Here is a 27274-nt window from a genome sequence, read left to right on the forward strand (position 1 = left end):
TGAATAAATGTACTTTAGCTCTGCTATTTATGTGTCCCTGGGTAAGACAATTTTTCTGAGTCTGTCTTCATTTCTTAAAGGAATATAACAAGACTTACTTCACAGAGTTGAGGTAAGGAACAAATAAGGTGATACAATAGGGAAAAACAATTAAAATATAAAATATTAAATGTTAGCATGATATATGTCACAAATTATGACATGTATAATTTGTGTGTGCATATGAAAACAGCATTGGTAACAGTTAATATTATGAGGGCTTCCCTGGTGGCGCAGTGGTTGAGAATCTGCCTGCCAATGCAGGGGACACGGGTTCGAGCCCTGGTCTGGGAAGATCCCACATGCCGCGGAGCAGCTGGGCCCGTGAGCCACAATTGCTGAGCCTGCGCATCTGGAGCCTGTGCTCCGCAACAAGAGAGCTGCGATAGTGAGGCCGCGCACTGCGATGAAGAGTGGCCCCCGCTTGCCACAACTAGAGAAAGCCCTCGCACAGAAACGAAGACCCAACACAGCCATAAAAAAAAAAAAAAAAAAAAAAAATGAGAATTTATACATAACTTCCAAACACCAGACTCTAAGAAAAAAGGTACTGGATAGAAAAGTTGGAAGAATAGGCAAGGAATTGATATATTGTGTCTGGGACGGGGATATTGGAGGTTAGGGACAGGGTAAAGAAACTTTACATTTGTAACCCTTTGCATTTTCCTTTTGAATTTTGAACCATGTATTACTGCATTACTATTCAAAAAATAAATAACTTTAAACTTTATAAAAACATTGTATTAAAATGTAACATTAACACAGAATAACCACAGTACTTTTTTTTAGCATTGCCTTTATTTCAGTTATTAATTTAAATTATGAAAATGAAGCCACTTCATTTTCTTTTTCTTTTTTGAGAATTTAAATATTTTATTATATAAAGTTATACCCAAAATTGTGCTTCATTTTTTCACTATATACTTTAACTCAAGAACATTTGTAAAAGCAGTACATTTTAGAAATCCTGAAAGAAATTCCACTAGCTATAGGCTATTTATTTTATTATTATTTTTTTTTTAAAGAGTTCTGACGTAGATCTTTATTTATTTATTTATTTATTTATTTATTTTGGCTGTGTTGGGTCTTCGTTTCTGTGCGAGGGCTTTCTCTAGTTGCGGCAAGCGAGGGCCACTCTTCATCGCGGTGCGTGGGCCTCTCACTATCGCAGCCTCTCTTGTTGCGGAGCACAGGCTCCAGACGCGCAGGCTCAGTAGTTGTGGCTCACGGGCCCAGTTTATAGGCTATTTAAATACTGCTTACAGAAAGTATTTTAAAAAAAAAGGGGGGGAGTACAAATGCACTTATTTACAAAACAGAAGTAGAGTCACAAATGTAGAAAACAAACTTATGGTTACCAGGGGATAAGGGGGGGAGGGATAAATTGGGAGACTGGGACTGACATGTACACACTACTATATATAAAATAGATAACTAATAAGAACCTGCTCTATAGCACAGGGAACTCTACTCAATATTCTGTAATGGCCTATATGGAAAAAGAATCTTAAAAAAAAAAGCAGTGCATATGTGTATAACTGATTCACTTTGCTATACACTCGGAACTAACACAACATTGTAAATCAACTATACTCCAATAAAAATTTTTAAAAAATATTAAAGAAAGCCAGCACCATATAAACAGCATACACTTAAATAAAAGAGATGAATGCTTATCATACAGAGTAATTTTTTTTGTTTTTTAAATAAATAAATTTATTTATTTATTTTTGGCTGTGTTGGGTCTTCGTTGCTGTGCGCGGGCTTTCTCTAGTTGCAGCGAGCAGGGGCCACTCTTCGTTGCGGTGCGCGGGCTTCTCACTGTGGTGGCTTCTCCTGTTGTGGAGCACGGGCTCTAGGTGCGCGGGTTTCAGTAGTTCTGGCACACGGGCTCAGTAGTTGTGGCTTGCGGGCTCTAGAGCGCAGGCTCAGTAGTTGTGGCGCACTGGCTTAGTTGCTCCACGGCATGTGGGATCTTCCCGGATTAGGGCTCGAACCTGTGTCCCCTGCAGTGGCAGGTGGATGCTTAACCACTGTGCCACCAGGGAAGCCCCAGAGTAATGTTTTTTATTCACTGATAAACTAAAGGTCCACTTCAAGATGTCTCTCTTGTATACTTCATTTGTTTTATTAGCAAGCAAAGCCCTATAAGGGATGGCTTCATCTAGTCCTCAGACTCGGATCCATCTTCATCTTGACTAATCTGGAAGTAACGAAGTTCGTAAATCTCCTTGTCAGATGCAACCACACGAAGCCAATCACAAAGATTGTTCTTTTTAAGGTATTTCTTGGTATTTCAAATACCTTTTCGAGAACTGTTTCTCAGAAACAACTGTGATTTTATTCTTGAAGCGTTCAATGTGAACGACATTCCCAAGATTCCCAGTTTTTCCATTCACTTTAACCTTCTCCCGTAGAAACTGTTCAAAATTTACAGAATCAAAAATTCCATCTCTACTGGATGAGTAAGGTCCAAATTAAACTTCCAGGTTGACTTCTTAGGCTTCTTGTCTTTCTTCGGCGCCATCCTGAAGGCCCGCCGCGCGATCAGAGAGCCACTTCATTTTCAATATGATTATATCTTTTTAACAGAATCCGTGGTCCCTGAGCAAGTTTAATTCTCCTGAATAAAACAATCTTCTTTTACCATTATTTTGAAAGACTATTTTGCTGGATGGTAGATTAAATTGAGTGAAACGAGTTATTTTCTAAGAATAACATCAAATGCAGGTAGGGCAGCGGTTTTATCCACGAGCCCAGAGAGAAATGGGGCGGAAAATGAACGCAGGTAAATAAGAGTTAGTGGTTAAGTCTGACATTGCTATGGGCCACCGTTTGATGTTAGTGCTCCACCGCGTTACGGCTCCTTTGCGCTTTGGTGGTCTTCCAAAGTGCGAGTACTAGACAGAGTTAGGTTCCTGAATTTTTCCCGATCTGCTGCCATGACCAGTCCAGGGCTTGGGTTAGGGCTTTCGCTGGCCCCTAAACACTGAAAAGATGACAGTGTCCCTCTACATTTATGCAATTAAAAATAGAAATTCACTTAAGAAATTCATTAAAACTTAACAGGGCGAATGCAAGACCTTCCTTCTAGACTTTCTGAAATAAAAGTTCCGATTAAATTCATCAAAGCTGAACTTTTTTTCAGCATTTCTCCTTTGCTAATGTGTTAACCTTAGTTCAGCTGCCTGTTCCACGACCCAGCACTCACCGGCTCTCAAGCCCAAACCACGCGGCTGCTCGCAGGTGCCATCCCCAACCTGCCTGGAATCTCCTCCTTCGCCCCACCCATCTGGCCCTTGCCCCCGCCCACTTCACGCGTTGTCGTGACATCAGCGCGCCGTCGCCAAAGGCCGGCAGCAAATGAGCGCAGGTGGCTGCGGCCCTTCGTCGTACTCTCGAATGCGCAAGCGCGGTCGTTCCGGGTGCTCGGAAGACCTGGCGGAGCCCGGCGCTGATGGAGGCCCGAGGGCGGCGGGGGCGGGGCGCGCCGCGAGCTGGGGGCATGTCCACGGCGGGCGCCGTCTAGAGGAGGGCCGAGCAGCCGCCACCACGCTTTCCGTCGCGGCGAGACGCAAGCGAGCCAGGCCGAGGGCCGCGGCGGCGATGCAGCGACGGCGGCGCCCTCCGCCGCCAGTCTCTCAGCTGCCCGAGGGCTGCGGGGGAGGCGGCGGCAGCCGCGGAGGAGGCGGTGGGAGCGAGGAGGTGGAAGTGCAGTTCTCCGCCGGGCGTTTGGGCTCCGCCGCGGCGGTTTCGGCGGCGGCGGCCACGCGCAGCACAGAGGAAGAGGAGGAGAGGCTCGAGCGCGAGCACTTCTGGAAGATCATTAATGCCTTCCGCTACTACGGGTAAGGAGCCCGTGGCGGACCCCTGCTCAGCCCGTCGGCGCCCCCGCTGATTGCGGCTGACCCGTCCGCACCGTGGCGCACGCCGCGCTCGCCCTCCGGTCGCCACGCCTCCGGGGCGTCGGAACCGGGCCGCCTGAGCTGACCTCCGCGCCCCCGAGTCATCTCGCACCACCTTAGCCCTTCCCGGCCCTGCACTCCCGCGTGTCTGCCGCGCCGTCTGTTGCTCAGCCTCTTGTCTTCTGATCTCAGGATCACATTAGCCCTCTTGTCTTTCATCCCTCGTTAAAGGTTTGGCTTTGAGGCCGGTGAGGGTGACCGGAAAAGTGCTGTAAGAATTTCAGATAGAAGATGGTGGTGGTAAAATCGTCCAGTGCTGGGCATGATTTGTATGTATTGTCGCTGTCCTGCAAACTGAACAGGCGGAGAGCCCAAGTTCACCTACACGTGGGATGCCGTAGGATGTTTTTTCTCAAACTGTTGTCAGTTCTTGTGAGAGCAGCATTAAGATTTCCGCCCCTTACACACCCCCACCCTTGGCGCTGCGAAAGCACAGCACTTTTGTGGTGAGCGAGTGAATGATGCTGCTCAGTGTCTTTAACTGGTGGGTGAAATTAAGGTCGGAGATGGTCCGGATGTTCTAAAATTTGCAGATTTTTAAGGGGGAAATGAGGGAAAGCACTGTAAGAGCCGCTTTTATGATTTTTTTTCTGCAAATATTTATCGAATTCTCACTGTGGGTTGGGCACAGTGGTAGGACTTCTAAACTTCCTTTCATTTTTCTTGTAGATAAATCTTAAAGTAGCTTAGTCACAAAATTATAATTCCAAGATCTGAAAGGGACTTAAAACAATTGGATTTTCAGGTAAAGAAAGCACTTTTATTCGTGTGAGAGATGTGTACACCGACGGCGATGTTCTGAGTCTGCAGTTGGAATCACATAGATGTGACCTCCTACTGAAGTAAAACTGTTCCCTTAGATGGCCTCCTGTGCTGTATGCAAATTTTTTAATATTGCTTGACTGACCTCCTCAAGGGCAGGGACTGAGCCTTATTTATTTTTATGTTGCCAGTGCTTGGCATGTTGTTGGAGCTCTATTTTTAACAAATAAGACAAGTAGTAGCAAAGAAGTACATTTATTATTCCCAAATAGTTTGTCAATTTGTGACTGATGGTTAAACTAGTTTGTTACTATTCTGAATTTTAAAACTTGCTTAATGAAAGCTTAAAGTTACTTTAGACTCTGATTAAATTTGTGACATGAATTTTTGAAATTGAGAGATCTTGATGAAATAATTTACTAATTAAACTCGGGCATAGGAGCCATGGATTGCATTACTTATGGAGCTCAAAAGGGAATTAATAACATGGGGATTTGATTTAGTATCAACGGAGTGAGGAAGGCAGACAACTGGAGCATTGAACTTGTTACAAGTATTGTGTCTGGAAGAACCATACAGCGAGGGGAAGAAGCTGACATTAGATAGCCAGAAGTGTTAGCTGCAGAAAAGTCTGGTATATTTTACTGTTGAAAAGTGTAGAAAGAATACTGGGAAATGTCTTGGGACTGTTGTGGACTCAGTTAAAATGTGTGTTTGTACGCAGTTCAAATATATTGGGACTAATTTAGAATTGATATTTATGATTGGGTATCAGCTGGGCCTTTTTGTGGGGGAGGGCAGGGGGTTTTGACCTGAAACTAGGACCTAAGTGTGGCAATATAGAAAGGGCACTGTGTGCATGTTCTGGTGGTTGTGATACAATTTCCTATACTCTCCTCCCTCTTCTTTACCACTTCAGTGTGGGACCGAGGAAAATTTCATTTTTAACAACAATCCTTTTTATTTGCATGTACTCTCTTAATGAAAAAATTGAAATCCCTGTGCTGAAAATAGTATACAATTAAAAATATGTTTAGGGGTATGGGAAGGATTGTGTAGCAGAAAACACTGGATTATTACATTCCAACATTTTATAATCTTCTAGACCTGTACTGCCCAATACCATAGCCACTAATCACATCTGGCTGCATTTAAGCTTAAATTACTTAAAATTTAATAAAATTAAAAATTCCTTTCCTCAGTTTCACTAGCTACATTTCAGGTACTCAGTAGCCACATGTGGCTATTGTCTGCTGTATTGGACAGTGCAGATGTAAGCCTTTCCATCATTGTAGTAAGTTCTTATGGACAATTCTATTCTAGACCTTTAGCAGATACTTCCAAATTTCAGACAGTTTGGTTTTACTACTCACTGCCTTTTTGTCAATATATAGGAGATATAGATAAAGGTCATAAGGCAAGAAATGTCTTTTGATTAATATTTTCTCTTTCCAAGAGAAAAACAAATATCATATATTAACGCATGTATGTGGAACCTAGAAAAATGGTACAGATGAACCGGTTTGCAGGGCAGAAATAGAGGCACAGATGCAGAGAACAAATGTATGGACACAAAGGGGGGAAAGTGGTGGTGGGTGGGTGGGTGGGATGAATTGGGAGGTTGGGATTGACATGTGCACACTAATATGTATAAAATGGATAACTAATAAGAACCTGCTGTATAAAAAAATAAATAAAATAAAATTCAAAATTCAGAAAAAAAAATTTCTCTTTCCAGTGGCTTCCAGTTCTGTACTTTCTACAGATTTTGCTTAGATGACATATTCTGACTGAGGTAAAAATGATTATAGCATTGTACTGAATAGCAAAAAACGTTAGCCTTAAAATACCGCTGTTGTTATGAATGGAGATACCTACTCACAGAGGAAATACTACATTTGAAATATCAAACGTCGTCAGAAATGTCCTACTTTTAGAAATAGCAGTTAGGTAGATCTTAAAAACTGAGATGTATAGCTCATTTTTACAGGTGAGGGGATATAAAGAGGTGGGCAACTTGCCTAGGGTTATACAACCAAATAATTGTGGTAGAGTCTGGCCTGAAATCCAAAGTCATTAACTAAAAATTTACCCTGCATTAGTAAGCAGTGGTACTAGTAAGACAATTTTAACCTTGGGTATTTAATAAATATTTTAAATGGATTGAGACAGACTCTCCTCTGAAAAGGTATGCTTCCGTGTTTGGAATTCTAGAATAGTTCAACAGGTGCAGAGGAATGGGTCTATGACCTTAGCCCTTGGCTAGATCCAGCATTGGACCCACTTTGAGTCAGAGTTGGGGTCACTGCTGAGATCAGCCTTCTAGAGAGAGCTGGAGGTAGGGATATCCTTGAGGAAATATGGCTGCTGACTCTATTCTCCTCTTAGGTGCCCAAGGATGTGGCCTCTTAATGCTGACTGAGTTCAGAACCAAGGAGAGTCTGAAGGTTGTAAAACCTTCCTTTAAATCAAGGTTGGCAAACTTTCTTTAAAGAGCCAGGCAATGAACATTTTAAGCTCTGAGAGCTAGGTGGTCTCTGTTAAAACTGTTTAACTGTATGCTTGTGTGAAAGCAACCACAGGCAGTATGCGAAGGAATGAGCATAGCTGTGTTCCAGAAGAACTCTTTACAAAAACAGTCAAGTAGCCAGGAGGTCATAACTTGCCCACCACTGTCTTAAAACACATTGATAATGTAAGCATTTACAGAATAGTGAAATTAGCCCCAGTTTTAATAGTATAGTAAGGATTGGACTCTTCTCAACTTTGGTAAGACCTCACTTATTTCAAGAGAGTATATAGATGTATGTTATGGACAGCTTTGCATACCATTAAGTAACCAAGGGTTAAGGGGTATGCTGCATCTCATCCTGCTCTGTGTAGTTACATCACTTTCTTTGTTGTTTTTTGTTTTGGTTTGGTTTTTTGTTGTTGTTTTTGGCTGCGTTGGGTCTTCCTTGCTGCGTGCGGGCTTTCTCTGGGTGCGGCGAGCGGGGGCTACCCTTCATTGCGGTGCGCAGGCTTCTCATTGCAGTGGCTTCTCTTATTGCGAAGCATGGGCTCTAGGTGCGAGGGCTTCAGTAGTTGCACGCTGGCTCAGTAGTTGTGGCTCGCAGCCTCTAGAGCGCAGGCTCAGTAGTTGTGGCACACGGTCTTAATTGCTTCACGGCATGTGGGATCTTCCCGGACCAGGGATCAAACCCATGTCCCCTGCACTGGCCAGCGGACTCTCAACCACTGCGCCACCAGGGAAGCCCCGTTACATCACTTTTATATGGAATTAACAGAACTTTTATATGGATTGGCTTTTCTGACCAATCCATAACTTACTCAACTCCCCTGCACTTACGGAAATAAGTAGTCTCCAAGGAGAACCAGAAGTGGTGCCGAGGGAGCGTAACTGAACATTTATTGATTGCTTTTTACATATGCTGAAATATGGAGTTTAAATAGTGACAAAGATGAGTTTTGTATCTTAGAAGAATTTATCTGAGTGGAGGTGGGAGGGGGTTAGGTTGGGGAAAGCATATTAAGGTAGCAGGCCTCTCAGTTTATCTTTGGGAGACATAGTGAGGGCCCGAGGTAAAGCATTGGAGGAGGGGGAATATGTAGATAGTTTTATGAAGTAGAATCAAAAGGATTTCAGGCTTCTTGATTGTGTGTGCTATGAGAAGAGGCATTTTAGGATGACTCATTAGTTTCTGACTTGAGTGGACGTGTGGTGTACCATTCATCAACATCAGCCATATAGGAAGATGTGCAAGTTTTTTTGGTGGGATGTGTGCTAAGTTCAGTTTGGAAATGCTGAGTTTTGAGGTGTGGTGAGAGGGAGTTGGTGGGGTATCCAGTGCCCAGGAATTCTAGGAAAGGATTACTGTGAGACTATTTAACCTGTTGACAGTAAATTTTAAACTGTTGCAACTCTGCTGTTTGCCCACTTTAAGTAGTTAGTGTCATACTCTACTGATAGGAATGTAAATTGGTAAAATCTTTCTGAAAATCAGTTTGTATCAAGAGCTTTAAAAATACTTATCTTTTCTGATCTGGTAATTCTTTTGGGAATTTGTGGTAATTTTTTTTTTTTTTTTTCTAAAATGTAGACAGATTTTGAACACAAAATTTCACTGTATAGACAAGTGAAAGTATCTAGATGCCCAATGTTTGGGAAATAGCTAAGTAAATTTTGGTTGCCTAAGATGGGATGATGATGAGCAGCCCTTATAGTCATTTGTCATATAGTCATTTGAGAACTTTTTTCTGACCTGGGAAAATTCTTTCGATAAGGATGAAGAATTACAAGTGTTTCTAAAACTTTAATGTGCATGTGAAGCATTTGGTGATCTTGTTAAAAGGCAGATTACATTTCAGTAGGTCTTGCATGGCGCCAGAGATTCTCCATTCTTAACCACTTCCACGTGATCTGCTGTGGTCTGTACTGCATTTTGACTAGAAAGGTGTTAGATGACTTTGTCTTAAACAACAACAATAAAACAGAGAGAAATATGCCAGAAAGTTAGAAGTGGTTGCCTCTAGAAGAGGAATTATTAGGAACTTTTTTCCTCCTGAATACTTTTACTTTTCTTCATTTTTCGTATTTTCACTGTGTACACATTAGTTATATAAATTAGATATACCTCCTATATTTGAGCATTGACTATGATTTAGGCACTGGGCTAAGTGTGTTGTGTGCTTTATTTTGTTACACTTTCAATGAAATCCATTAAATAGGCAGAGGAGTATAATAGTGTCTACCTCGTGGGGTTTTATGGAGATTTTTCAGAATAATTCATTTTAAGTGACTTGGTTTAGTGCCTGACATTTATTAAATCTCAATAAATCATAGCTTCTGTCATCATCATCATTGTTATGTATTTCCTTGTTTTGGTATGTGAGACAGTTGAGCCACAGGGAAAGGAAGTAACTTGCCAAGGGTCACATAGCGAATAGGTAGCATAACCTGGGTTTCAATCTGGATCTGTTAGACTCCAGAGCTCACTGTTGTACTGTCTCCAGGGGGGAAAAAAAGCAAACATTAGTGCAGCCACTGCCTACTTGGTTTCACATTATCCCTAACCACCCCCAGAATACCACCACACACAATCTTCTAAAAATGTTACCAGGTTTTTGCTTCAGTTTTGTCAAGTTTCTTCAGAACCTCTTTAAATATGACTGTTCAGAAATTATACAGTAATTTGACATACGATAAAATGACAGAATTATTTGGATAAATAGAGAGACTCAGGCAACCAAATGAAAAAGAATATTTTTCATTTCCATTTAATATTGAGTAAATGCCAAAGGACATTTAAAAGAAGCATATGCATTTATGTATTTGTTTATTTGTATCTGTAAAATGTAAAGAATGATGTAGTGAACACCTACCACCCGGTTTACAAAAAGAACATTATCTTATCCTTTTCCCCTCATAGGACATCATTTACCTGCATTTTCGTTTCCTTACTTCCCTTGTAGTTTCTCTACATATGTTTAGTCCCTACAATATATTGCTTATTTTTATATAAGATGGAATTGTACATTATGTATTTTTCTGCAACTTGCTTTTGTCAACAAATATTTTGTTTCTGAGTTTTATCCATATTATTGTGTGTAGCTGGATTTATTAACTGTATTCTGTGTATAACTATACTGTATTTTCTTCATTCAGTCTACTGGTGATAGACTTTTTGGGTTGTTTCCAGATTTTTTGCTTGTTATTTCTTACAGTGCTGTGATGAGACTTATTCATGTGTCATGTGCCCATTTGCAACAGTTTCTTGAGTATGTGTCTAGGTGTATGCTTGCTTGGTTATAGGGAGTCTACATATTAAGCTTTACTAGGTAATGCTAAATTTTCTGAAGTGGTTGTACTAATTTATGCACCCACCATCAATCAGTATATAAATATTCTAAATCTTCCGCACTTTTACCAATATTTCATATAGTCAGGCTTTAAAATTTGCCCATCTGATTGATGTAAAATGACATTTCATTTTGAGTATAATATTTAAGTTTTAAAAATGATGTTCTTTTTAGGTTTTATTTTTTAAAAAAGTCCTCAAAGTGACCTTTAGAGTTATCTGGAAACTTTTGGAATACAAAGTGTGAATATCGTCATGTAAAAAGCTATAGAATTTCAGTTTTTCATTTGTTTACTACTTTTGTAGTATATAAGATCTTTTACAATATTTAAAAAAATTCAACTTGGTTGGCTCTTAATAATTTCAAAACACATTTTGTATATATTCTAATTTCAGAGCAGCATTCTGCTACTGGATGGAGAAATCTAAAATTTCTAAAATCTAAATTTCTAAAATCAAAGCTGTTTTGCTGAAAATTTTAGTTTTGGAAATTGAAATCATAAAAATAAACATGTTGTGCATTAATCCTCTTTACATTTCCTTTTTTTCTCCCTTCTAATTGGTGCAGGTGTTTTAACTATTTGTCTTTTGTTTGGTTGCTTAGAGAGTTTGTAATAACATGAAAATATACAAAACTTTGTAAATCGATATCCTTTAAGAAACCAAAAGATTGAAAATGGCTGGACAGTATCCAACATTATAAGGAAATAATTGTACAGGAAGACAAACTTAAAATAAGATTGGCCTCTGGTGAGAATTCTTTGCCGATTTAAAAAACACCTTTTATGTTTTAGCACCAGTATGCATGAGCGAGTACACCGAACAGAAAGACAATTTCGATCACTCCCAGCTAATCAGCAGAAACTACTGCCGCAGTTTCTTCTTCACTTGGACAAGATCCGGAAATGCGTTGATCATAATCAAGAAATACTACTCACCATTGTGAATGATTGCATACATATGTTTGAAAATAAAGAATATGGAGAAGATGTATGTGCAAGTTTGTTCTATTTGTTTTTATTTTAGAGTTTGACTTCTGTATTTTGAGATCTTTATCTTCCTGGATTTCATTTTTATGAAATGAAAGAGTCATTGGCTCTACTTAGAGAATGTTTTCACTTGTATGTTCAGTCATTTTATTAGGCTTAATAGAACAGTATGCCAGAAACTGGATTTGTTCACTGATTTTTTTCCCCTAAAAGTACTAAGATAATTGTGGGCATTTTGATACACTTTTCACATAGTGTTCCGCCTATTGTGGCATATGGAGTTAGTGACTTACATTTTTATCAACAACCTTCCTAGCTGTGTGAAATTAATTTCCCTTGCTAAACATTATCTTCAGAATCTTGCATCTATTGATATTCATCTTTTACTCTAAAAGATTATTTTCACTTATAAATCTCAAGGGACTGGAAGTAATAGAAACTGAAGTCCTGTTTTTGTATCCACAGGATAGATACAGTTGGGCCACTCCAGTGTGAGCCTCTCCATGCTGCTCCATCAATGACCTGGAGGGACTTTCTTTCCTCTCTTAGACGGAGAGAATGTTTGGTCTCCATAGCGGCTCAGTTCTGGTCCTCTCCTGAGTAAAGACTGCTTAATTATATGGTGGTTTCATGATTAATGGACCATACTGTATTGAGGGTAGAAGTGAGACCACCAAACTCTTTTCATTTAGAATCTCAAGCTGCACTTGAACCCCGGTCGAGTTGAAAGGCTAGTGACTTACCCTCTAAACCATCTATAAAGCCCCTTAGTAGCATGTTTATTTAATCATATTCAAGATTGATTACTTTCTGAGAAACTAATTGATTTCTGTTTTTTAAACAGGAGAATGGAAAGATTATGCCAGCATCTACATTTGACATGGATAAGTTAAAATCCACATTGAAACAGTTTGTGAGAGACTGGAGTGAAACTGGGAAAGCAGAAAGGGATGCCTGCTACCAGCCAATCATTAAAGAAATTTTAAAAAATTTTCCAAAAGAGAGATGGTAAATAGTATCTTGTTTTTAACCAGTTTCTTTAAGATATGTAAGCACTGAGTTTCTCTAAGAGACATTTCACAGTGTTGATTCATTTTTACAAGTTGCTGTGTGCCTGTATTTTTTCATGTGTGGGTGTATGCTGTTATATTTGTTCTTGGGTACTTTGTGTGAGATTGCAGTTAGTGTTTTGAATGATTATTGCTCTAGCACTATGGGAAATTACTCTATCTAGAAATTACATAATGAGAAGATTAGATTGAATGTTCATTATCAACGACGTCTTTTTTTTATAATTTGCTTTATAGCAGAGCAAAAAGCTGCAAACTATTTTATTTTTCCTCATTATGGCATATTTGTAAACAAGTGAGGGATCTATAGCTCAGAGAAGAGATTCTTAACTTTTTTATGCCATGAAAACCTTGAGCAGTCTGAAGCTCATAATTTTCTTTTTCAGAATAACATTTATAAGTGAATAAAATAACATACATAGGATTACAAAGAAACCAGTTATTTTGGAATATACTTATGAAAATACTTAAAAAGCAAATGTTATGTAACCTGCTTTTTATCATGTATCACATTAAATAAAAGTCTAGCAGGAAGTGTTAATGTACTTTGAAAATAACTGAACGGTATATGCTATTTTGAGAATCTCAGCAGCTAATGTGAAGTGAAAATATATATGATTTCTATTGGTGATACAGTTACAGGTACTTCTAAAACTACTATTGTTTGTTGTCTACATTCATAATTGACAAAAAAATAATCAGTTAAAGGTTAATGTAATGAAAATGTAATTTTTTTCCACCCCCTTATAGGTACAGTGAATTCTGTCCGTAGACCTCTTTGGTCCATGGATCCCAGGTTAGGAACCTGACTTACAGGTTATATATTTAAAGAGAACCACTGGATGGAGTTCAGTCTATTGTTTAAAAGGATCATTAGAGAGAGAGAGGCTCCTTTTCCTCATCTTCTTCCCCTCCTCATTGATTGACATCTTTAAGTTTGGATGTATCCATCCAGAAATTTCCGTACATATGTGTGTGTCCCTTCTCGCCCTCTCTTTTTTGAAAACTTTTTATTTTGAAATAACTTCAAAATTACAGATAAATTGTATGAATTGTACAAAGAGCTCCCATATATTTTTTTTTACCTAAATTCACCAATTCTTAGCATTGTACATTTGCATCTTTATTTCCTTTCCTCCTTCCCTTCCTTCCTCCTTCCCCCCTTTATGTGTTTGTCTACAGCCGTACATATTCACGATTATTATTTAAACTATTTGAGAGACCAGTTTCCATATATCATGCTTGTTTACTGCTTAATACTTGAGTTTTTTTCTTAAGAACAATGATACACTCTTACATAAGCATACAGTGCAGTTACCAGATTGAGGAAATTTAAACTTGATTACTGCTTTGTAATCAATGGTCTATATTTAAGTTTCATAAATTATCCTAATAATGTCCTTTATGACACTTATTTTTCTGTACAGTCTAGGATCCAATCCAGGATATTGTGTTATGTTTAATTCTAATGTTTTTAATCTGGAACAGTTCCTAGGCCTTTTTTTGACTTTCATGACATTAACATTTTTGAAGAATACAAGTAAGTTATTTTATAGACTCTTCCTCAGTTTGACATTGTCTGATGTTTCTTCATGATTAGATCTAGATTATATGTCCTCTCTCAAAATAATAGATAATTGATGTTGTATCCTTTTCAGGATATCAGCTTCAGAGACATGCAAAGTCTGTTAGCCCATCATTGATGATTCTAATCAAGATGTTATTTGGTTTTCCCACTGTTTAGTTACTGTTTCTCTTCTTTTTTTTAAAAAAATTAATTAATTAATTTCACCGCATTGAGTCTTCGTTGCTGAGCGCGGGCTTTCTCTAGTTGCGGCGAGCGGGGGCTACTCTTCGTTGTGGTGCGCGGGCTTCTCATTGCGGTGGCTACTCTTGTTGCAGAGCACGGGCTCTAGGCGCGCGGGCTTTAGTAGTTGTGGCGCGCAGGCTCAGTAGTTGTGGCTCATTGGCTTAGTTGCTCCTCGGCATGTGGGATCTTCCCGGACCAGAGCTCGAACTCGTGTCCCCTGCATTGGCAGGCGATTCTCAACCACTGAGCCACCAGGGAAGTCCACTGTTTCTCTTCTTGCAACCAATAAGCAATTTCTGAGGAGACACTTTGACACCATGCAATTAATATCCTGCTCCTTCTTAAACCTTCTGCCTCCTAGAATTGTCATCCATTGAATCTTACATGAACTAACCTGTGCTATGATGGTTGTGGAATGGTGATTTTCTAACTCTACAATTATCAGTCAGCATTCTGCTCTAACTATCTATTACAGGAAAGACTCATGGTTCCTATTTTATTCAATAGGTTATAATCCATTACCATTTTTTTTTTTTAATTTTCTTTTTCAAATTTCCTCAGGTTTGGCCAGCAGGAGTTCAGTCAATTGGTGCCTATGTCCTTTTGGCATGGCATGCCTCCGTCATTTTTTTGAGCACTTCCTTACTTTCTGACATAAGATATTTCAGTCCCATCTTGTATCTTCACTACCTCAGTCCTGAAATTGAGTGTTTTTCCAAGGACCTGGTTCCTTTTAATGTGGAATGGTGGGTCGAAGCCAAGATCTGGCACTAGGCATGTTCACTGTTCCTAAGATGTCATTGCTTATGGGCCTTTCAGTGGACAGAACACACACACAAACCAAACACAAGAAATAATGAGTTCATACTGATATCTTCAATTCTATTCCAACCCCATTGGGTTCATCCCTTGGCTTCCCCCATTCTTTTTTTTTTTTTAATAAATAAGCAACTATTTTTTTTTTATTAATTAATTAATTAATTAATTTATTATTTTTGGCTGTGTTGGGTCTTCGTTTCTGTGCGAGGGCTTTCTCCAGCTGCAGCAAGCGGGGGCCACTCTTCATCGCGGTGCGCGGGCCTCTCACTATCGCGGCCTCTCTTGTTGCAGAGCACAGGCTCCAGACACGCAGGCTCAGTAGTTGTGGCTCACGGGCCTAGTTGCTCCGCGGCATGTGGGATCCTCCCAGACCAGGGCTCGAACCCGTGTCCCCTGCATTGGCAGGCAGATTCTCAACCACTGCGCCACCAGGGAAGCCCTCCCCCATTCTTTAAATCTGTCTGTCTTTTTCCACAGTGAAAACCCTGGCTTCTGACAACATCAGTATATTTGTTCATTCACTCAGTCCTACAATACACACAAAATTGTTTCAGAATTGCTACCTCCATAACGTAGGAAAAACAAAACTACCCCAAAAGTTCAGGATTTGCTAGCAATTAATTATTTTGACCCCTAAATTAAGGGTTTTTAATAAAAATATTCTTCACAGTTTACTCAAATTAGCTCCCCTTCAGCCTTTGCAATCTCACTGTAGTTATATTTTTTATGTGAAATTCAGTATACTTAGGTTTATTTGTTTCTGTTTTCTTTCAGTTTTAGGGTTGCGTGTCCCTTCCCCCTATCCCATTCTTGTTGATTTTTTATTTTTTTGATTTGTGGACTAATCATCTCAACAAAACTATACAAAAAAGTGATATTCAGAAAAAATGTCATTCCTTCCCTTGTTTTTTCGATACTCCATCTCACCCCCACTCTGCCATGTAGGTGATCAATATTATTGATTTCTCATGTATCCTTCTTGTGTTTTTCTGTTTTTTTTTAATGGAAGTAAGCAGATAAGTATTTTTTTCTTTTTAAGTACCCCCTTTTTCATACACAAAATGGAGCATACTATATTTTATTTTGCTCTTTCCTTTTTCCACTTAATCCTCGATTAGCTCTGTATCAGTTCATGGAAATCTTATCAATGTTTTTTTTTTAAACAGTTTCAGAATACTTCAACCAGTCTCTTATATTTGGTTATTTAAGTAAAGTAGCTGGCAGTATCTTGCAGTTATAATGCTACAGTTAATAACCTTGTGCATGTATATTTTTGTATTGTTGGAGATGTATCTTTAGTGTAAATTCTTAGATGTGGGATTGCTGCATCTGAAAGGTAAATGTATATTGGTTGCTGTGCAACAAAATACCATAAATTTAACTGCTTAAAACAACACATATTTGTTATTTCATAATTTCTGTGGCTCAAAAGTCTGGGCGTGGCTTCACTGAGTTCTCTGTATAAGATCTTATAAGGCTGTAATCAAGATGTCTTCTGGGCTGTGTTCTCATCTAGAGGCTTGACTGTAGAAGCATTGACTTCCAAGCTCACTCAGGTTGTTGGCAGAATTTGTTTCTTTGTGGTTGTAGGCCCTGGCTCTAGTTGACTGAGGGCTAGAAGCCTACCTCAGCTCCTGGAGGCCTCTCACAGTCCCTTGTCTTGTGGGCTTTCACAAATAGCTACTTAACTTCATCAAGCCGGCAAGGAAAGTCTCTAGAGCCAGCAGGCTCTGTTACATTATAGAAGACTCAGTGGAGTCTTTTCTAATGTAACACAGTCACAGGAGTGACATCTGTTGGTTAGAAGCAAGTCATAGGTCCGGGGTACACTCAAAGGAAGGAATTATAAAAAGGCGTGAACACCAGGAGGTGGGGACCACTTTAGAGTCTGTCTGCCACAGTTATTGCCACATATCACTATAAGGGTTTGTATTGTTTTGCCTTCTACCAGCAATATATGAACGTGCCTGTTTACTCACAGCCTTGCCAAATATATTGTATTATTAAGCTTTTGAACTTTTGCCAATCTAATAGATGGGAAATTGTATCTTGGCTTAGTTTTATTTATTTATTTGTTTTTAATTTATTTATTTAATTTATTTATTTTTGGCTGTGTTGGGTCTTTGTTGCAAGCAGGCTTTCTCTAGTTGCGGTGAGCAGGGGCCACTCTTCCTTGCGGTGTGCAGGCTTCTCATTGCAGTGGCTTCTCTTGTTGCAGAGCACAGGTTCTAGGTGTGCAGGCTCAGTAGTTGTGGCATGGGAGCTTCAGTAGTTGTGGCTCTCGGGCTCTAGAGCACAGGCTCAGTAGTTGTGGCGCACAGGCTTAGTTGCTCTGCGGCATGTGGGATCTTCCCGGACCAGGGCTCAAACCCGTGTCCCCTGCATTGGCAGGTGGATTCTTAACCACTGCGCCACCAGGGAAGCCCCAAAAGTAACCATGTTAAAGGAAACAATTCAGTAGCATTAAATACATTCACAGTATTGTGCATCCATCATCTCTGTATACTTCTAAAACATTTTCGTCAACCCAGAATAAATCCCATACCCATTAAACAGTTACTCCCCATTCTCTTCACCCCATTCCCCACCTTTGTCAGCAGTGTGACTAGATGTGGTTTTCTTTGTGTTTCTCCCACTTGAGGTTGGCTTTGCTTTTGGGGGGTTGAGTAGATATATATCACCGAATCAATAATTCTTTGCTCTTATCTCTTAACATACTTCTCCTACCTTTTTCTCTATTTCTTTCTCTTATGGGATGCCAGTTACATGTATATTAAACTGTTTGCTATTGTCTCTCAGGTTTCAGGTGGCTCTTTTTCTACACTGCCCCTCCCCCTTAACTCGTTTTATATTTTAGTTTGGATAATTTCTATTGACTTTACTTGAACTTCACTGATTCTTTATTATGCCAGTCTGTTGATAAGCCCATTGAAAGACTTTAAAAAATCTGTTTTATTTAGTGAGCCTTTAACATGTAATGGATGCTGTTCCACCTTGTATGAATACTTTTATGTCTGTGTGCCATGTAGATTGTCTTTAGCTGAATAAGTATGAAAATCACCCAATGTATTTCTGCTTGTGACCAGTAGTTTTTTGGCATGCTGTGCTGTAATTATGTTCTGAACACAGTTGAAGGGATAATAGATTCGTTGTATACTTTTGATTTTTTTTTAATCACTTAAAGCTTCATAACTTTTATTCCATTGTAGATGAAGTCATGACACTACTGATGTTCAATTCTATAAATATTTCTTCAGTCAAGTGTGTAGTGTTCTGGGTGTGAGACCCAGAAATAGCTCAGTAAGCGAGTAACTTTGGATGCCCCACAATTGAATTTATCATTATTTCAGCCATGTTGTCAGACTTAAAAAAGAAAAAAAAAGACGACTGCTTATTTCTGCATGTCCAGATATCTAATGCACAAGATTCAGATGTAGAATCGGTAATAATTCACTGCCTTTTTGTGTGTGCTCTGCAGATACGATTTAGAAAGAAGTTTTTTAGTGACATGGTTTTTCTAGAAAGAAGTTTATTCTTAGGCTTCAAAGCTAGGCAGATTTCAAATAATTCAACTACAGATACTTCAGATTTCAGATTTCAAATGCTTGACATATATAGTACTCACTTGACAAGCTTTTAATTTACATTTTTATTGTCCATAGGCTTTGTTAATGCATTTTTATACTTTATTATGTCTGGATTGAAGATGATTTGTCATAGGTAAGATTGTGTGATAAGATTTGACTCTTTTTCCTTTTTTTGCATGTGTTAATCCATTGTTCGATATATGATTTGCAAATATTTTCTCCCGTTCTGTAGGCTGTTTTTACTTTCTTGATAGTGTCTTTTGATGTACAAAATTTTATAATTTGAAGTCCAGTTTATCAATTTTTTTCTTTTGTTACCTGTGCTTTTCATACCATATCCATTAAATCATTGCCAAATCCAGTGTCATGAAGATTTTCCCCAATATTCTCTTCCAAGAGTTTTATAATTTTAGTTCTTAAGCTTACGTCTTTGGTCCATTTCGAGTTAATTTTTGCATATGGTATCAGGTAAGGGTCTGACTTCATTCTTTTACATGTGAATATCCAGTTTTCCCAGCACCATTTGTTAAAAAGACTGTCTTTTCCCCCCATTGAATTGTCTTGGCACTGTCCTTGAAAATCAATTGACCATATGTGACGGTTTATTTCTGGACTCTCTATTCTATTCCATTGGTCTATGTGTCTGCCCTTTGCCAGTACCATACTATTTAAATTTCTGTAGCTTTGCAAGTTTTGAAGTCAGGAAGTGTGATTCGTACATTTTATTCTTTTTCAAGATTGTTTTGGCTATTTGGGGCTCCTTGCAATTCCATATGAATTTCAGAGTCAGTTTTTCCATTTCTGTGAAAGAGGCTATTGGAATATTGTTAGGGAGTGTGTTGAATAGGTAGATTGTTTTTGGTGTTTTGATATCTTAATAATGTTAAATCTTCCTATCCATGAATACAGGATGTCTTTCCATTTATTTAGGTGTTCTTTAATATCTTTAAGCTTTGTTTTTTAGTTTTCAGTGTACAAGTTTTCAATGTAACACCTCCTTGTTTAGATTTATTCCTAAGTTTTCAATTCTTTTAGATGTTATTGTAAATGGAATTGTTTTCTTAATTTCCTTTTCTGATTGTTCATTGCTGATGTATAGAAACAACTAACTTTTTTATGTTCATCTTGTACTCTGCAACTTTGCTTGTTTATTAGCTCTAGTAGCTTTCTTCTGGATTCTTTGGGTTTTTCTACATATAGGAGCATCTCATCTGTGAATATAGTTTTTACCTCTTCCTTTCCCATTTAAATAGCTCTGGAAGTACATAACAATACATAGCAGTGGTGAAAGGGGGCATCCATATCTAGTATTCTGATCTTAGAGGGAAAGATTTCAGTCTTTCACCATTGAGTATGATGTTAGCTCTGGGTTTTTCATAAATACTCTTTTTTATATTGAGGAATTTTCCCTGTATTCCTATTGTCCTGAGAGTTTTTGTCATGAAAGAGTGTTGCCTTTTGTCAAATACCTTTTCTGTGTCAGATGAAATGATGATGTTTTTTTCCTTTGTTCTATTAATTTTCTTCTATTCTTAAAGCCTACCTTTGTTTACTTTAATAAATGTTACAAGTTTTTTTGTTAACTTTTATCGATAGTCTTACCTTAAATATTCTACAACTATTAGAATTATAATCTAGTCTCATTATTTTTCATACTTTTTATAAATATATGTTTTCAGTTTTAGGAACTTTTATAAATATTGCTGCTTCCAAAAATATATTCTTAAAGTTCCTAGTTGGTGCACTCTCTCAATGTATATACTATTTATAAAATAATGGATAATATAGTTTGATAGCTTTTTTAAACATAAAATCCAGGTATTTCTCAAAATTCAAAATATCTTTGTTTCTGAAAAGTAGGTTGTGAGATAAGACTTTTTACTGTTGGAATATACAAAAGTTTGGGTATTTTTGGAAGGCCGAATGTCAAATGCTTAAGTCAGCATAATTTCTAGCACTTTAAACATGATTTCGTTCATACTCAGTGATCATTGAATCATGTATATTACCATGGTATCCAGTCAGCATAACAATGTTACTAAACATTTAGTACATAACAATGTACTAAAAAGGCATGTCACTGTTAAAGGTACTTACTGAACTAGCACAAGTATTATTTTACTATTATTTATCTGTTATTGTTATTATTATTATTTTAAAATTTATGTATTTTTGGCTGCATTGGGTCTTAGTTGTAGCATGTGGGATCTTTCATCGTGGCATGCAGGCTCAGTAGTTGTGGCGTGTGGGTTCTCTAGTTGTGGCGCGTGGGCACAGTAGTTGCGGTGCGTGGGCTTAGTTGCCTCACGGCATGTGGGATCTTAGTTCCCCAACCAGGGATCAAACCCGCATCCCTTGCATTGGAAGAACCACCAGGGAAGTCCCTGTTATTGTTGTTGTTATTATTATTATTATTATTATTATTATTATTATTACTGTTGAAAGATACAATGTAGACTGGTGAGAAAAGGATGAATTAACTCTTAATGTTTCTAACATTAACTCTTTATGTTTCTTTAAAATAAGTAAATAATTGAAAAAAATTTTTGAATAGGTAAAACATTTTACAGGGTTCAAAATTTTAAAGGTTTCAAAGGATATAAAGTTTCCTACCCAGCTACCCATTTCCCTTCCCTGAAAGTAGTCAATGTTATAAAAGTGGACAGAGATATATGAACTTTAAATGAAGTGCACCAAAATATCAAACTTTTTTTTTTGTCATTCTGGTACCCAATGGAAAATTTACATGTTTCTTCCTATGTCATTTGTTTTGCTTGTTAAACTTAGATTGGTTTCCTTATAATAAGATGAGCTATTAAAAAAAAACGTAAAAATAAACCTAATAAAATACAGCAAAATCTTTATCCATATTAAAGTTTTAACTTTGCCATAAAGAGTAAACTCCGAGTCCTGGAAAAGGGACATAATTATAGCCCTTCAGAATCCAGGTTGACTCTAGGTAAATCCTGGTTAAGTTTGGGTCTCAGATAAATTTTTAGGATTCTGTTTGTGCCACAGCAAGCATGTGAGAATTTTATATTTTTACACTCAGGCTGAATTTGACTTATATTTATGTCAGCTAGCCTTTGGATTGTATTCTTTTCTTTTTGAAATTTCAATAAGGCCTTTTCTAACAGCTGTCTGCAAAAATCAATATACCTAAATATGCATAAATTAACTGTACTTGTGATCATTAAAATACTTTTTCCTATGAAAGCATATTTTTCTTATCAGTTTGTCCAATTTGTTCCTGTTTAGAATTTTTAAGTGTCTGAGTTTACAAGTACAAGCAGCTTTGAAGCCACAGGTTAACATCTATATTGGGGTCTATTTTTAAATTAAGGAAATGCTGTTTTAATTGTGCTGAATGCCGAACACTTCAGTAGTTATTAGCTCAAGAATTTAGTGCTATAAAGTTTATAGTTGCTAAGGAGAGATTCTTAGGTACGAGTTCTGTTTGAAATGGGAAATCACAACCATGTAGAATCATATTCTCTTATGAATACTGAAAATTTCTGGACTGTACTTTTTAGAGCTTAATTTTATTAACCCATTCTATTTTAGAAGAATTTGAAGTGATATTTTGTTTGTGGGTGGTAAATCTATTATGCCTTTGCATTTCAGTATATGTCTAACACTTCAAGAAGACAATGATATACTATTGACTATATGGAATATATTTTTTCTTTTATATAGTTGAGCATTAGAAAAAAATATGCTGAGCTTTAAAGAAGCATTTTTTTTAAAATTAATTAATTAATTAATTTATGGCTGTGTTGGGTCTTCGTTTCTGTGTGAGGGCTTTCTCTAGTTGTGGCAAGCGGGGGCCACTCTTCATCGCGGTGCGCTGGCCTCTCACTATCGCGGCCTCTCTTGTTGCGGAGCACAGGCTCCAGACGCGCAGGCTCAGTAATTGTGGCTCACGGGCCTAGTTGCTCCGCGGCATGTGGGATCCTCCCAGACCAGGGCTCGAACCCGTGTCGCCTGCATTGGCAGGCAGATTCTCAACCACTGCGCTACCAGGGAAGCCCTAAAGAAGCATTTTTCACTTAGATTGAAATAAAGAATGTAAGTTATAATTTATAAAAGGATTTTTAAAAAAATCATATTGTTTAATCTATCAGAGATAGTAACTGTTAAGATTTACACATTTTAAAAGGATTATTTTTAGCTGTAAGAAACCATTTTAAAAGAGCAAATGGAGATTGCCAAATAATGCCAAAGTAGTTTAGTGACTGAAAATAGTCTCTTTTTTCTATCCAGAAAGTCCTCTTAGACCAAAGACAGATATATATTTCAGATTTCTTTCAAATCAAGATCTCAAGCACCTACATTCCAGGATTTCACGTGCTTATAAATCTAGAGTAATAACTCAGTGGAAAAACAATTCAAGACTATAACCTAGTAGAAAAATAGTGTAAATAGTAAACAGAAAAAGAAATACAGGATGCTTAATCTCATACAAAAATGCAAATGTAAAAACCACACTAAGATGCCATTTTCATTCATTATATTGCAAAGATTTAAAAGTTATATAACTTACTGAAGGTGTGAGGCAACATGTTGCTGATGGAAGAATAAATTAGTAAAATTTTATGGAGGGCAACTTGGTAATTTTAACAAAATTCAAATGCATATCTTTTGATCCTTGCAGTTCAGTTTTGGGAAAGCTATCCACAGAGGTACATGAGGGAAACTATTTATGCCAAGGATATTAGTTTTAATGTTATAATAACAAGAGATTGGAAACAATCTAGTTGTCCTTAATTAGCAAATTTTGATACATTATTATACAGTATTACAATGGACTGCTTATTCAGTCATAAAACAGATTAAGAAAGCTCTGTGCACTGATTGGGAAAGAAGTTCAAGATACATTAGATCAGGATTAGTAAACTTTTTCTTAAAGGGCCAGCTAGAAAATATTTTAGATTTTGAAGGCAATTTGGTCTCTGGGGACTGACTATTTAGCTCTCTTGTCATGGGAATGCAACCATAGACAATACATAAATACTGGACATGGCTGTGTTCTAATAAAACCTTATTTGCAAATACAGGTGATTGGCTAGTGGGTCATAGTTGCTGACCCCCGTATTAAATGAAAGAAGCGAAATGATGAACTAGGTATATAAACTATAACAGAGGTATGAATGAAGTATTGAAAGCATTGAGAAGTGAGTTAAAGCTTTGCCTGGGATATTTGGGAAAAGAATGACTTTATAGATACGGTGATAATTTAAACTCAGTTTCTATAGGAGCTCTAAAGATTAAGGTGAGAAAGTGTTTTCTGAAATTGAGAAGTTGTCTTGCTGATATATGGAGTTCTTTACTGGGAGTAGATAAGTAAGTTGGGACCATATTTTTGAAGGGGCTAGACACTAATTCTGATTTCTAACCCATTTTCTAGTTTGAATAAAAAGTGTTTCAACATCCAACTCTATTAAACCTTGACATTTTGCCATAGTTGCTTCAGATCTCTTTTTTCTGTATTTTTTAAAAGAAACATTACAGATACACTTGAAACTGCCCTGCAAACCATACAGAGCACATTCTTCTCTCTTTCCAGAGATAACAACTAATATAAATTTGTTATTCTAATCTTACCTTCCTACATTAGCTACTTGTCTATATACATGTACATAAAAAACATATTGTGTTCTGTGTGTTTTAAAAGATCATATAATGGTTTGTGGTGTCATTTCACAATTGTTTTTTTGCTCAGAATTGTGTTTTTATGATTTCTCTGTATGGACCAGCACTGTTCAACAGAAATACAATGCAAATTGCCTGTGTTACTTTAAATTTTCTTGTAGTCACATAAGAAGTGTATATGGAAACAGGTGAAATGAATAATATACTTTAATAACCCAGTATATCTAAAATATATTAACATATAATCAGTATACAAGATTATTAATGAGATATTTTACATTCCTTTTTTATACTAAGTCTTTGAAATCTGGTATTTATTTTATACTTGAAACACATCTCAATTAGAACTAACCACATTTTAAGTATTTAGTAGCCACAAATGAGTTGTGGCTTTTACCATGTGAATTGCTGTGATTCAAATAGAACCCAGCACTTTTGATGCTTGAAAGTTGTGCATACTCCTATCACCAGGGGTCAGCTAAGTGTCACTCTGCTGACACACCGAGAAAAAGAATTTTGTGTGTTGGAATTTGCTGATTTGCAGCTGCTATGCAAAAATCATTCCGTGTACAATAAAGGAAACTTCTTTCAAGAACAACATTTCCTGGTGGTAAAATAGTTGGAGCACAAAGGTTGGTGCAAACATGATCCACGGCCTCTTCAGACACACAGGGGCTCTCTGTCGTCTTCATTCTTGCTTGTCTGGAAAACCATTGAAACTTTCCCACTATTATCAGAGGTGTTACATTTGTAGTGAATATACTGCTTCTCCATAGTTGGGCCTTAATAACTACATAAACTTGTTTGCTTGCCAATTTTTTGCTGAGAATCTCAAGCAGGCAACATTTGATTACTGAGGCACATATTAATCATATGGCTCTATTCCCGGTTTTCTAAGTTTAAGGTCAGTTCACCATTAAGGTCTATACTTAGATTTATATGTCTCTTATTCTCCACAGAGTAGAAATGCCCTTGACTTTATAAGAACTCATACTAGAAAATGCCTTTTAGAGTGCCTTAGTTTTATACACATTGTGTTTAGAGAGACTTTCTTGTATGCTATTAATATCCCTTATATGAAGACCCAATTGGGGGGGAAAAATCTAGCTAAGAACAAAGATTTGGGGAAAAATTCTCCCATTCAGTGCTTGATTCTTGATCATTTTTTCAGTTCTTAGAGAATTTGTTTTAATGTGTCTCCTTTAATATTCCCACTAAAATCCTTTTTTTTTTTCTGTAATACAAATAATTGATAGATCTATAGTAATCTCTACTAACTCTTAAGGTAAGGCTTGATGTATTCTGTATTCCATGGCCTTATGACAGCCTTTTAATAGAGGTTTTATATAGAAACTTTCTGCCACAAGGTAGGGATAAAGAGTTCTATAGGCCTGATCAGTTTGGAAGTATTTGGTAATAGCTATCATAAAGTTAACTTTCTTTAAGTGAACAAAATAAATATTAGTACAGTTATTAACACAACTTTCCCTTAAGTTTGGCATGATTTCTAATTTCTGCATGGTAATCTTTTACTCGGATTATGAGCCGTTCAGAAATTGATTATTAGTGATTGTTTTTATAGAGATTTAAATACTCTATGAATTTACTTCCAGATCCTTTTACTTTCTGTTGCATTACCTTTATTTTTTTAAAAAAATCTAAGCTGAAAACAGCCACTTGTAAAAAAAACGCATGTTTTTGATTGGGCAAATGGGAACTGGGAAAAGAAAAGAGGTAGTAGTTCTGGAGAGTAAGTGTTTTGGTGGGTCTCGTGGGGAGTAGAAAAATGACAGTGGCCGGTCCTTTATACAAGGGCTAGCATAGAGTCCTACAGCTAGGAGTTTTTCAGATTCTAGTATTAAAAATATATATGTTCATGTTAGATAACTGATATAGGTAGGCCTGAACAGAATGAGAGGATGTACCCATTCTCTTTATTAAAAATTAGTGTTTGCACATACAAACATATTGCACATAATCTGGAATGAAAAGGAAACATTCTATTTTATTTTAGTGAAAACTATTATAAGGCACCTTGGCATTAGTTTGTCCATGTCAAGTATTAAAGAATATCTTACTAATCATAATAAGCCTATTTGTCAGAAATCATTTTTAACAAATTTCAGTTTATGTCTTATTGTATATATAAAATTCAGCAGTAAAACAGACTAAATAGACTTTGTTGAGATTTTTATACAAATACGTGTTCCATATATAGACATTTAAGATTGAAGGACCCTGGGCAAATTCCCTTGTTACTGTATTTGTAGACTGAATTTTCAGAAGCCCCATAGTTCTATTTGTTTCTTTTCATTTCAAAGTGGGAAATGCTAAAGGTTGTCATACGGGCTACTAGTAAAAGTCCTGTTGCCATTTGGAGCACATCAAACTTAAAGCCCATACAGTTTAAAGATAAAAAAGAATTGTTCATGGGAGTAGACTTGGAAATTGGAATTGACTTATGAGCTAAATTTGGGGAATACAGACAATAATGAAATTCCTTTTTAATTGACACAATGACAGCTGATTATACACATTTTTCTCTGGTTTTCCACAAGAACACATTTTAGTTTCCACAGGCTTATTCTGATTTGCCAGAAGTACTGAGAAAAGTCTTTGCTTTGCTAAGGCTTTTCAGTGGTCTGAAAATAGAATGACAGATGTTACAGTAAAGGAAATTTGTGGTGGTAGAATGATGCTAATAAGTGGAGAACAGTTTGATT

At 37.3% G+C, this 27274-nt stretch overlaps 1 protein-coding gene and 1 pseudogene across 1 annotated transcript in view; one reads left to right on the forward strand and one right to left on the reverse strand.

Annotated features, from left to right (window-relative positions):
• Positions 1–2203: 2203 nt before the first annotated feature.
• LOC133098391 (ribosomal protein eL22-like 1) lies at positions 2204–2655 on the reverse strand (annotated as a pseudogene).
• A 761-nt stretch (positions 2656–3416) lies between these two features.
• CARNMT1 (carnosine N-methyltransferase 1) overlaps positions 3417–27274 on the forward strand; it is a 40329-nt gene continuing 16471 nt past the window's right edge. Inside the window, exons 1-3 of the mRNA XM_061201183.1 lie at positions 3417–3887; positions 11419–11614; positions 12458–12621. Of these exons, the coding sequence (XP_061057166.1) occupies positions 3442–3887; positions 11419–11614; positions 12458–12621 (806 nt within the window). The 5' untranslated portion in view covers positions 3417–3441. The remainder of the gene's footprint in view (positions 3888–11418; positions 11615–12457; positions 12622–27274) is intronic.

The sequence above is a fragment of the Eubalaena glacialis genome, chromosome 9 (assembly GCF_028564815.1).
Source record: "Eubalaena glacialis isolate mEubGla1 chromosome 9, mEubGla1.1.hap2.+ XY, whole genome shotgun sequence".
Lineage (NCBI taxonomy): Eukaryota > Metazoa > Chordata > Mammalia > Artiodactyla > Balaenidae > Eubalaena > Eubalaena glacialis.